Source organism: Eleutherodactylus coqui, chromosome 5 (genome assembly GCF_035609145.1).
Source record: "Eleutherodactylus coqui strain aEleCoq1 chromosome 5, aEleCoq1.hap1, whole genome shotgun sequence".
Lineage (NCBI taxonomy): Eukaryota > Metazoa > Chordata > Amphibia > Anura > Eleutherodactylidae > Eleutherodactylus > Eleutherodactylus coqui.
Window position 1 is genome coordinate 175,347,548 of NC_089841.1, and position 13,435 is coordinate 175,360,982.

Genomic DNA, 13,435 nt, shown 5'->3' on the forward strand with positions numbered 1-13,435 from the left:
AGATCTGGTCCTCCCGGACCCGCCGGCGGCCTTCTGCGCATGCGCGCCTGACGATGACGTCACGCGCACGCGCAAAAGCCCGGGTGTCCCCGGCAAATTTAAAATCTCCTGGCTCCCGGCTCCTGAAGGTAGCCGGGAACCAGGAGGTGTTACCGGGGACCACTGTGAGCGGTCCCCGGGCCCGCGATCACCGCTATCCATTGCGATAGCGGTGATCGCGAAAAAGTTTAAAAAGTAAGACAAAAGTAAAGTTTCACCTCCCCTCATGGATCGGATCCATGAGGGGAGGTGAAGATACTCACCCCCGGTCCTCTGCGATGTCCCGGGACCCGAAATCCCCGTCTGCGCATGCGCGCCCGATGATTGACATCGGGCGCGTGCACAGAGGGGCTCGAGCCCCGGGAAATTCAAAATTGCTCTGCTCCTGGCTGCCATGTGTAGCCAAGAGCAGAGGGATGTCACTGGGGACATGATCACTGTCATCCAATGGATGACAGTGGTCATGTAAAGTAAAAAAAAAAGTGCAAAAAGTAAAAATAAATAAATAAAAAAAGGGGTAAAAGGTAAAAAAAAAAAAGTGCAAAAAGTAAAAAAAAAGTTTTAAAAAGTTAAAAAAAGCTTGCGTTTCATCTCCCCCTACGGATCATATCCGTGAGGGAGGATGAAATGACGTACCTAAGGCCTGCGGATTTATCCGTGGACCTCACCCCAGCTTCTGCGCACGCGCCCGTCACCAATGTGGCAGACGCATGCGCAAAAGCCGTGGTTTTTTAAAATCTCCCTGCTCCTGGCTACAAAACTTAGCCGAGAGCCTGGAGATTTCACGGAGGGCCGCGGTGAGCGGTTCCTGATCACGTGTTCGCCGTTATCCAAAGAATAATGGCGATCACGTAAAAGTTAAAAAAAGGTGAAGCTTCATCTCCCCTCACTGATGCGATCGGTGAGAGGAGATAAAAATTTTTATTTTTACCGGAGGTCTCCATATTTACACCCCGACGCAATCTTCTTCCGTGAACTTTCCCGTATTCTGCGCATGCGACCGCTGGCAAAACACCGGACACATGCGCAGGAGTCGGGGAGCCCAGGAAACTTAATATCTCCTTGCTCTCGGCGACCAACGGTCACCGAGAGCCTGGAGCAGTGACGGGTGGCCTCGTTGAGCGTTCCCCGGTCACGTGATAAAAAGGTAGCGATCTACCTTTGGCTGGTCTCACATGACCGGATAGGAATTACGGATTCCGCATGCGTTTGATTAGCGGTAATACGCAGATCAATCGCATTGGATTACACAATTCCGCTCACATTAGCGGGTTGGAATTGCGTAATCCACTCGCAGAAAAGAGAACGCAGCAGGTTCTATTTTACCGCGGATATCCGCAACATAGAGCCCATTGTACCCGCGTCATCGCTAAGCGACGGTGCGGGAAATACAAACAACAACAAAAAAAAGTGTACTGCGCATGACCGCCCGTGTAAGTACGCAGTTATGCGCAGTACATTACGCGGCCGTACGCAGGGTCACAGCCGGGCTCACAGCCGGGATCCGCTGCGGGCCTCCACAAGCGGATTCCCCATACGGCTGCCTGAGCCCGGCGTTATTCAGACCGCTACCTGTAATACGCAATTTACAAGAAGCCCCGGGAACGCCCGCCTTCATGCAGTTCCAGGAGCAGCTTGTTGAGCGCCTTCTGTGTGAGACCGCCGCACCTCATCAAGCTTACGGAGACTCACAGAGCGCCACTTTTTACACCCCATCCCCGCCGCTGAGGTCAAAAAATGACTCCCAAAAAGCATGAGAGGAGGGGGGATACCCGGTTTTATTGCCCCATGTGCCCATCCCAACCAGCCTCCATAATTACCCGTCTTTGGAAATACTACACAGTTCACATTATTACTTTTATCTAAGATTTGGGGAACGCCGAAAAGGGCGGTGGGGGGGGGGGGGGGGTTTAGGGAGTCAATTTTTATTCCGTACAAATGAGCAATGGGGCCTGGAATTTATTTAGTTATGCCCTGCAATCCAACTGGTGTTCCCTCCATTACAGGCCTTGCCATGTTTCCTGTAAGTAGATTAGGGCCACAATGGGTATGTTTTTGAACACGGGACAAACGGGGGTATCCATTTTGGGGTGAACGTCTTCATTCCTATGTAAACTGTACACAAAAAAAAGTTTTTAAATTGACAAAATTGCCAAAAAAATGAAAATTGTAATTTTTTTCTTCTGCTTTGCTGAAATTTATTCAAATACTGTGTGGTCAAAATACGCAGTACACCCCTAGATGAATTCGTTAAGGGGTCTAGTTTTTAAAATGGGGATATTTGTGGGGGTCTTTATAGTTTTGGACGCTCAATGACTCTATAAGTGGGCAATGGGGCCTGGAATTTATTCCGTTGTACCCTAAAATCCAACAGGTGCTCCTTCCATTATAGGCCTAGCCATGCGTCCTTTAAGTAGATTAGGGCCACAAGGGGTATGGTTCTGAACACGGGACAAACAGGGGTATCCATTTTGGGGTGAAAGTCTTCATTCCTATGTATGCTGTACAAAAAAAACTGTTTTTAAATTGATACAACTGCCAAAAAAATGAAAATTGTATTTTTTTTCCTACTGCTTTGCTTAGATTTATTCAAAAATTGTAGGGTAAAAATACACAGTACACCCCTAGATTAATTCGTTAGGGGGTCTAGTTTTCAAAATGGGATCATTTGTGGGGGTTCTCTGTCGTTTTGGCCGCTCAAGGGCTCTACAAGTGTGCAATGGGGTCTAAATCACCTTCATGCTAAATTTCTGTTCTGAAAGCCACCGACTACTCCTTTCATTTTGCGCCCCGTTGTGCATCCAGACAAAAGATTAGGGCCACAATGGGTATGTCTCTGAACACGGGACAAACAGAGGTATCCACTTTGGGGTGCAAGTCTTCATTCAGGTGTGTGCTGTACCAAAAAAGCAGTTTTTAAAACGACAGAATTGCCAAAAAAACGAAAATCACAATTTTTTCCTTTTGCTTTGCTTCAATTCATTCAAAAACTGTGGGCTCAAAATGGGCAGTACACCCCTAGATAAATTCATTAAGGGGTCTAGTTTTCAAAAGGGGGTCACTTGTGGGGGTTCTCTTTGATTTTGGCCGCTCAAGAGCTCTACAAAAGTGCTATGGGCCTAAAACTCCTTCAAGGAAAATCTATGTTCTTAAAGCCACCGACTACTCCTTTCGTTTTGGGCCCCATTGTGCATCCAGACAGAAGATTAGGGCCACAATGGGTATATTTCTGAACACGGGAGAAACAGGGGTATCCATTTTGGGATGAAAGGCTTCATTCATGCGTGTGCTGTACAAAAAAAGCTGTTTTTAAAATGACAGAATTGACAAAAAAACGAAAATCACAATTTTTTCCTTTTGCTTGGCTTGAATTCATTCAAAAACTGTGGGGTCAAAATGGTCAGTACACCCCTAGATAAATTCGTTAAGGGGTCTAGTTTTCAAAATGGGGTCACTTGTGGGGGTTCTCTTTGGTTTTGGCCACTCAAGAGCTCTACAAAAGTGCTATGGGGCCTAAAACGCCTTCAAGCAAAATTTATGTTCTGAAAGACACCGACTACTCCTTTCATTTTGGCTCCCGTTATGCATCCAGACATAAGATTAGGGCCACAATGGGTATGTTTCTGAACACGGGAGAAACGGGGGTATCCATTTTGGTGTGTAAATCCTCATTTTCATGGGCTCTATAGGAAAAAAATATGTCTTTAAAATGACATATTTGCAAAAATATGAAATTTTATTTTTTGTCCCCTAAATTGAACTAATTCCTGAAAAGAACTGGTGGGGTCAAAATACTCATGACACCCCTCAGTGAATACATTAAGGGGTGTAGTTTTTAAAATGGGGTCATTTGTGGGTGTATCTATTATTCTGACACTTATGAGCCTCTGCAAACTTGGCTTGGTGCAGGAAAACAAAGTACTCCTCAAAATGCTGAAAAGTAATGTTAAATTTGTACGTCCTCTAAATGGTTAAAAAAAACACAAAAGTTTTTCAAGTGTGCATTCAGAATAAAGTAAACAGATGGAAATACATATCTTATCAAAAATTTGTACAGTATGTTTGGACATATTTGAGATATTACGGTTGAAAATGTGAAAAAATGATAATTTTTTCAAAATTTTTCCAATATTGGTACTTTTAATAAATATACACAAATTATATCGGTCTCTTTTTACAATCTAAATGAAGTACAACATGTGGCGAAAAAACAATGTCAGAATCACTGGGATATGTAAAGCCTTTACGGAGTTATGCCACGTTGAACGACGCATGTCAGATTTCCAAAATTTGGCTCCGTCACTAAGGCGCAAACAGGCTTCGTCACTAAGGGGTTAATACCATTCATGGCCTGTAATTGCCCACAATTACCAACAACAACGCTAAAAAACAGCTAGGAAGTTGCAAATTATTAATGAACTATGTCCAGTTACACTGCTGATCATGAAGCTTTAATCACTTCCAAGTATGGATTAGTTACACTTTCCAGTAAAATACGGGCCTCTCGGTACAGAAGACAGTTTTCCTATGCTTATCTGATTTTCATTAACGTAAGATGTAGCCACAATATTGATTCTTACACAAAGGCATTAAGAAACCGACATCAACAAACAAACAGTGCCATCACCTGGACGCATGAGAAATCATTCAAGGTTGGGAGTCGTTTCTCATAAAAGTTAATTACTCCTCACTTGATATAGGAACAGCAGTTCGATAACTTCCTAATATATTCACCCCCGAGTTCAGATGGAAATCTAATACTCACTTGTTTTTTCCCTTCACTGATGAAGAGTTCGTTAATTCTTTTCTGTTTGTACACATCATTCTTCTCAAGCAACTTCTTATGTAGCCAATCTGGGTGTCTTACACGGGGAACTGGATTCTTCACCTAAACACACACAAGATAGTCTTACAGCACTGTATATATAGATAAAACACTTACATGTTTTTTTACATGTTGGATTCAGACGAACGTATATCGGCTGGGTTTTCAAGCCCGACCGATATACGTCGTTTCTCTTTGCAGGGGGAGGAGGCTGGAAGAGCCAGGAGCAGGAACTGAGCTCCCGCCCCCTCTCTGCCCCTCTGCACTATTTGCAATGGGAAGAGGTGGGACGAGGCAGGGCTAATTTACGCAATTTGGCCCCGCCTCCTTTCATTGCAAATAGTGCAGAGGGGTGGAGAGGGGGTGGGAGCTCAGTTCCTGCTCCTGGCTCTTCCATCCCCCCCCCTGCAGATGAGGACACCGTATATCGGCTCAGCGTGAAAACCGAGCCATTATACGGTCGTCTGAATCCACCCTAAGGCTGCTTTCACACTTGTGCTGGGGATTCCGCTTTCCTGCTCCATTCGGGGAAAAGGTTAGGGGAATCCCCATAGGCGAACAGCTCCGTTTCTGGACGGAGCTCATTGACAATAACGGGGTCCGCCTGCTCCCCATTCAGCTTTTGGACGGAAGAAAAAGTGCTGCAGATGTGAAACCACCCTAACAGAATCAGGCCTGTCTAGTAGAACACATCTATATAAAAAGATTTTTCTGTAACAAAAAAAACCCAAACCTGTCGTAATATAATTGAAAGCCATTCACCTGTATGCGATTTCACATGTAACATTTTTAGAAAATGCACAGGATTTTTTCAGCTTTAGGCTAATTTCACAAGGGCGTATGCCATATCGGGCTGCGATACTCAGCCCGATATCGCGTTCGCCAATGTGCGATGTCCTTGCAGAAGCGAGGGGTTTTTGTGTTATGAATGCCTTGCATCACTTCAGAGAAGTAGTGTTTCTTTTTTTTTTCAATGGGAAACCTCACATTGCATCGCACTCACATACACCTTGCATGCAGTGCGATGCTTCGCTGGGCCACTTGAAATGCAGCATTCCGAGGAAACGGCCAAAGATAGGATATGCTGAGATTTTATTTCCCCACCAGATTTTAGTTACAAGTCGAGAGAAATAAAATGCACTACAGTGTGTTCTCTTTATGATGCTTTTCTTTTACATTGGTGCATTTTTGGGGGTCAGTGTCTTTTTTTTTTCTTCCGAAATGCAGCATGTGTATGGTGTTTTTTTAATCATACATTTTCCCCATCAGCCTCTCTATAGGACTAGAAAAAAAACATGTAAAAATTGTCTAACTGTAAAAATATGTCATCCGAAAACCACTTGGTGTATTTATTAAACAAAGTAAAAAAAAAACTGAAGGAAACTTTACACTGTATTTGGTTTCCATTATTAATAATTCTGCTTACTTACAGTGAATACAATTTTTTCAATATAGACCTATCCCTGCACACAGCAGAAAGATGGATACAAGTTAATCTAGTCTAGGGAATCTTCTAAACGACATAGCCTGAACTCTGCGCTGACGTAGGCTAGACTGAGGAGAGAGGTTAGTAGCACTTCTACATTTAACTCACAGAGGATCACCAATAGAGATGAGCGAGTAGTGCCTTAGCCGAGTATCTCCCCGCTCGTCTCTAAAGATTCGGGGGCCGGCGCCGGTGACAGGTGAGTTGCGGCAGGGAGCAGGGGAGAGAGAGGGAGAAAGAGATCTCCCACCCGTTCCTCCCCGCCGGTCCCCGAATCTTTAGAGACAAGCGGGGAGATACTCGGCTAAGGCACTACTCGCTTGAGTAATGTGCCTTAGCGAGAATACTCGCTCATCTCTAATCACCACCTATTTCTTACCCTTCGTTCTACTATCCTTCATACACCTGGTAGATTGCTATTCGCATACCTGCTGTAATGCTGCTGGAATTGTAATGATTTTCTGTATAGCACTGCCCAGACGTTCTATGTAGTAATCCCAGTCTAGAATCTGGAGGAAAAGGAAAATGCCACCTTACATATTTTAGTCTGTAAAAATAAGACAAATAGTAAACAGACTGTTAACCAACCGAGCGTATGTCTAAATCCTGTAGAGACGAGTTCTTCAGCCACTTTCGTAGATAATGTCGCTTTACTCCCACCTCTGCCTGAAAAATTGCTAGAGGAATCGCTCTGGGATTAAAAAAAACATAGAATCAGGATGACCACTACAACTCACTGAGCGCAGGGGACGACAGCCTGCCAACTAGAGCTCCTCAAGTTCAGGATCCCCACAAGTGGAATATATACAGCAAAACAAGTCCTGAACTAAAACTAATATTGGGGAAAATAACAGATGATACCACAATGAGATTTCCTGATTGACTATAATGTTACATTGTGACATACCAAAGCATAAAATGTTGAAATACCCACATTATGCAAGTTTATGAGAAACATTTGATTGACTAAAAGCACATCATGTCACTTACGGTGAAAATTACATACATTGTTTAGCTGCGTTTCTTGCTGCTATTCTTTTTGTTACTACTAGGTTACAGTGATAAAGTTACGGCCCATTTACACAGAGTGATGATCGCTCAAAAAAAAAAAAAAGCGCTCAAATGACAGTTTGAGTGACAGCTTTGAGTGATCATTTTGCATAAACTATTAAGTAGCGACTCAGCTACCTAATAGCTTATTAGTGTGCAAATGGAGCCTTTAGCCTTTCTCCGACGGGAAACAATGCTATCAGCACTACCCATGGAGAACTCACCATGCAGTCCTGAAAAGACCACACAACGATTTTTAGGCTGGCTTGAATTTAACGATCAACTAGCAGTGCACGAAAAGTACATGATGGACTCGCGTTTACACGCAACGATTATTGCTCAACCTTTACGGTTAAAGGTACATTTGCAGTCTGCAACACTTACTATTATAGATATGAGATTTCTTTCAACACTTCTTAACTTGTCTTCCAAACACGCTCACCTCTCAGTAACTGGGGATCCCTCAGGCTTGCGAGATATGACGTATCGACAACTAAGTCCAGCATCCTTAACCATCTGATCGCCAAGAAACTCAGCTAGACGTTTGGCTGTACTAATAGATGTAGACTTTTGCTCCCCATAATCCTCAAGTCGTCTAGACATGGAACGATTTTCAGAGATCAATTCAAACAGCTCAGAATCAGGCATATTGGCAGCCTGAAGAGAAAAGAAAAAAACAAAAAAAACAAAAACAAAAACAGATAATGTAGTTAATTATGACAAAATACAGGAAAAAATAAAACCTGCACATGAGTTATTGACTAGCAGGCATATCATATATGCTAACAGACACATTTATCAATTCAGGCACACTCATCAGTATTTAATATGGCTTGACAGCATCCAAGATCTTTGAATAAACTACTGAGCCAAGGGTACAATGGCTCTGGTATCACCTCCTACTAATTGAAATAAAAGGTTTTAAAATTAGCATTTCCCAAATCTGTGATGGGATAACAATTCAACTCAAGTTTGGCATGTTCCCTCACCTTGCTGTAGAGCACATCCAGCCAGTAATCTGCCACTTTAGCTACAGATGCATAGACCTCCTCCAATGTACTTCCCTTCAGGAAAGCCTCAAACACAGAGGACTGGAATATTTTGATCAGCTGCAATTCTCCTCTTCTCTTTATTTCAAATCCTTTAAGCTCAGCAAGTGAGCCATCCTCATTAAACACAGCATACCTAAGTAGAGGGAAGATGGGTTGAAGTCATTCACAAGACAAGGACACCCAAATCTTAGTGTGTCTGACAATCTGTACATAAATGTTCATGATCGAAAAAATATTGTATGTATGCATATTATATACTAGATGATATACCCGGCTTCGCCCGAGTTAATTTGATACAGATGTTCAGTGTTATTCACACAGCAGATTTTATGAAGTGAAGGTTACTTTAGAGTAACTGAGGAATAAAATATGTATACACATAGAGAAGCGTTAGATTCTCCTCGGCTGCATGTAATGATGTCCCTCTGGGGAATGTGACACCCCTTCCATTCTCCTCACTTAGGACCTTTAAATGCTTGCGCCAAATTTCACCATGTATGACACCGGGAAGTTACATTACATAGGGGTGCACTTACTTTTGCAATGAGCATTGAATAATCGAGTTGTGAACCCTTTGCTTTTCCTATATACGGGACCTAAAGAATGGTTGTGCCAAATTTCATGTTTGTATGATACGGGGAAGTTAGAGAATTAGTGGCAAGTCAGTCAGTCAGGACACACACACACACGAATGTTATTTAAAACCACTTACATGGTATCACCTTCACCACAGATCCCAAAACAAAGACTTACATCTTTTGGATATTGGGCCCACCCAAGCCTTTTTTTTCCATCTCAGCAGCCTATTTAGCCATCTACAAACTGCCCAAGTAAAAGTTGATCAGACATACTGATATTCTAGACTTATGAAAACCCCATTCACACTAGGAGTAAAATATCTCTAGCAGATTCTAGGCATACTGTGGATTTTCAAAACTGCAGCATGCCCTCCACAAATTTTCACTGTTGATTTCATTACAATGCAATGAGGGTCATCTGCAAAAGTTACTAGATAAAGTCAGAGGGGCTCACTGTATGGTTCTGAGGCAGCGGCCCCGCTGACTCTACCCCTCATCCTGAGGCAGCGGCCCCGCTGACTCTACCCCTCATCCTGAGGCAGGGGCCCCGCTGACTCTACCCCTCATCCTGAGGCAGGGGCTCCGCTGACTCTACCCCTCATCCTGAGGCAGCGGCCCCGCTGACTCTACCCCTCATCCTGAGGCAGCGGCCCCGCTGACTCTACCCCTCATCCTGAGGCAGCGGCCCCGCTGACTCTACCCCTCATCCTGAGGCAGCGGCCCCGCTGACTCTACCCCTCATCCTGAGGCAGCGGCCCCGCTGACTCTACCCCTCATCCTGAGGCAGCGGCCCCGCTGACTCTACCCCTCATCCTGAGGCAGCGGCCCCGCTGACTCTACCCCTCATCCTGAGGCAGCGGCCCCGCTCATCCTTTTATTCCCTTATACTTGCCTCCCTTCACCAGGACTGACTCTTAAGTCCAGCTTCTGGCACCCTCAATGTTTTCAGTGGGCTGTGCTCACTACTCACTCCCAATGGGTAATGTAGGATTTGATTTTTGAGTCTGTTGACATCCATTGAGAGCGAGTATGGGGAGAAAAAAGGTAAAATGGGAATCGAATATTGCTTTATGCAGTGCAAGCTTCCTGTGAAAACATAAGTTTTATCAAATAGAACCAAGAATGTCACCAACCTTTTCTTCAATTTCTTCCCCTCTTCCTTGGATGCTGGAAGGATCATTGCAAGATATGGTCCATCCACTTCAAAGAAGATACTATTTTCAGAGCGTGTTATGTAGGATAGTGTTGATGGGTCAGTGAGCTCCTGGTACTGATGGTTTGTAAAGCCTTCCTGGAAAATTGAAAAAAGAGAAAACAAATCAGCGGGATATTCTCTTATCTACTCCACCCGTTTTACAATTATAAGATATAAAATATTCAAAACACAGGATAGTTCTGCATTATTCTTGTAGGCATTAAAGTGGTTTTGTGATACTGAGGTATTGATAACCTACCCTGCCATTAGTTTATAAATATCAGATCTGCCGTTTGGGATCGCAGGCAATCAGCTGTTAGAAATGAGTGCTGTGCAGCTTCAGTGCATACCAGGTACAGCGCCATACATTGTATGATGGCTGTACCTAGTATAACAGCTCATTCCCATTCCCTTGGCCAAAAAATGCAATGTCACATCTGAGAAGAGGCCATGGCGCTAACGTCAGTGCTGTATTGTTTTCAAACAGCTGAACGTCGGAGGTCCCAAGTGGCAGACCCACACCGATCTGGTAGTGGTGATCTATCTAGAGGATAGGGCATCAATATACGATTCTTGGAAAACCCCTTTAACATGGTCCATCATAGTCGTTTATTACTAGTGTTGTCAATCAGCATCCTGGAAGGTGAGCCCCTGTGTATTTTAAGATCTATCTTGAAGTTCAACTGAGTTGGAATACCTAATAGAATTCTATGATGTCTTTTTTCTCAATGCAATAGGTTTATGGTTTATTGTCAAACATAAAATACAAAAAAGAACCAAGACCCCCTTCCCCCAATAAAATGTATATGCCATTTAAAAAAGGACATAAGTTAAAATAAACAACTGACACTCTGATGCAAAGGTCCTACAGATCCATAATTGGACATAGGCGGACAGCAGTAGGATGGAGGAATCAGTGAAAAAGAAAACAGTATTATTTACACTTCGTGTCAGAATATCAATGTCTTTAATAAAATTCCAAATTCAAATAAGCTTTATTGGCAGGACCAAACAAGCAAACAAGTGGAGAATAGGGGTGAGTGATTGGTGTGAGGATCTGGGCTATAGGAACACATCCAGGTAGTGGGTATGGGAATCCCTGGTATATCATGGTTCTTTCAGCCTATGTCAGGGTGCTAACATACTGTCCTGCTGTGCCCACTGCGATTCCCCCCCCCCCCCCCCATTCCGATGCAGTTTACTGCATACAGTTTCCTAAAAGCAGGCTGATTAGATCTAGTGCAAAAACAATTAGAAGAAAACACTGTTCCACAGTAACTAATCTCTTACCTTCACCAAGATATTGAGCATTGCACCTGGATAAGATATGGTCACTTTCGGCTTTTTTGCATTATCAGATTTGATTACAAAGTTCTCAGGGAAACTATTTGGGAGAACACACCATATTCCATCTGTGTCCAATTCTAGAGGCCTCCTATCAAAAGGAAAGACATATTAGGCCATGCATACAAACCTATACTTACCCCGGACTTCTACAAAAGTAACAAATACGCCAATAAGCCCCATAATTAGTTAAGCCAAACAGCTGATGTGAATAATGCTGATTAGACGATGACAACAGCACCTGTCAAAGGGTGGGATATATTGGGCAGCAAGCGAATGGTTAGTTACTGAAGTTCATGTGTTGGAACGACGAAAAATGGGCGAACATAAGGATCTGAGCAACCAAGACCCTGGAGCACTGGAAGAAGGTGACCTGGTATGAGAAATGTGGCTTTTTTGTTTTCTAACATGAAGTAGACAGCCGGGTGTGTGCCACTTACCTAGGGAAGACATACCACCAGGATACATTATGGGAAGGAGGCAGTGTGATGTTCTAGGCAATGTTCTGCTGGGAAAACTTTTGGTCCTGACATTTAATTGGATATTACTTTGACCTGTATCACCTACCTAAACATTGCTGCAAACCAAGTACACCCTTTCATGGTAAAGGTATACCCCAATAACAGTGAAATGGTTTAAGGAACACGACACATAGTTCAACATGTTGCCTTGGTATCCTGAAGTCCTCAGATCTCAGATTGAGCCTCTGAGATTTTCCGGAAAATAAAAAAATTCTAATCCATGGAGGAGCAACTCACAGCTAACAGGACTAAGGGACCTTTCCCAAGGGCCAGAATTAGCCCGCACAACGCATTCAAAGCCACAACTGCAAAATTCTACACCAAAATCCGCAAGTCTAGCCGCAGATTGTGATGTGGAATTACAGGCAGGTTTTAAGCCATCTTCAATTCCACGTCAAAATCCACAGGTAGCCTGCGGATCTTGGTACGGAATTTACAGTGGCTTGCAGTGTATCGTGCAGGCTAATTACATAACTTGTGAAAGGTCACTTAAGGGATCTGCTGCTAACTATGTGTTGTGAGATACCATGGGCACCTTCAGAGGTCTTGTATAATCCATGCCTCAAAGGGCATAGCTGTTTTAGTGGCACAAGGGGGACCTACACAATATGGCAGGTGTTTTTAATGCTAAGGCTGATTGGCATATAAGATAAATATGTAAGATGTATATGACACTGAAGAAATTTTTGAGTTTTCTATACATCTGACTGAGATTTACAAAAATGTGTGCCCATACAGCAGAAATAATACCATTCTAATGAATGTAACAGCTTGTCAGAATCTGCTGTATATAAACATAACCTAAGATACTGAAATAGCCTCTCATTTTCTGACACAAGATTCCGTTAAAGACACAAAATTATAAAAGTTTGCTTTAAAATAATTAAGCCCACAGTGAGGGTAGTTTCACACAATCGCGCAATTTTTGCCTGCTATGATAGTCAGTAAGAAAGCAGAATATGAAACCAATGATTTATAATGATTTCCTTCCCATCTACGATGTTGAGAGGATAAAACAAAATCGTGGCTTGCTCAATCTTTCTGCGATGTGCTTTTTTATATCTCCCATGTACTCCTATGGAGGCTTCTTTTTATCGCATCACAACGCAACAAATGTGTGTCGTGATGCGATTTTAACATTACAAAATCCCATTGACTTTTGCGATAAGAAAAAGCGCGATTTTATCGTGGACGGCAGCGATGAGAGATTATGCTCCAAAAAAAGGATAACTGACGCCCACAAATTGCCGTGAATAAAGATGCGATTTTGCCGTGACTTTCTTGCGATAAAATCGTGATCACCCGTGTGAAATTAGCCTTGTGATGCAGCATTTGAATTGTTGGT

General features: G+C 43.2%; 1 protein-coding gene across 1 annotated transcript in view; it reads right to left on the reverse strand.

Moving 5' to 3' along the window:
- Positions 1-13,435, reverse strand: part of POLE (DNA polymerase epsilon, catalytic subunit) — a 70,476-nt gene that overhangs the window by 23,802 nt on the left and 33,239 nt on the right. Inside the window, exons 23-29 of the mRNA XM_066603763.1 lie at positions 11,516-11,660; positions 10,164-10,321; positions 8,390-8,585; positions 7,843-8,057; positions 6,939-7,041; positions 6,779-6,859; positions 4,805-4,927 (exon numbers count right to left, since the gene is read on the reverse strand). Of these exons, the coding sequence (XP_066459860.1) occupies positions 4,805-4,927; positions 6,779-6,859; positions 6,939-7,041; positions 7,843-8,057; positions 8,390-8,585; positions 10,164-10,321; positions 11,516-11,660 (1,021 nt within the window). The remainder of the gene's footprint in view (positions 1-4,804; positions 4,928-6,778; positions 6,860-6,938; positions 7,042-7,842; positions 8,058-8,389; positions 8,586-10,163; positions 10,322-11,515; positions 11,661-13,435) is intronic.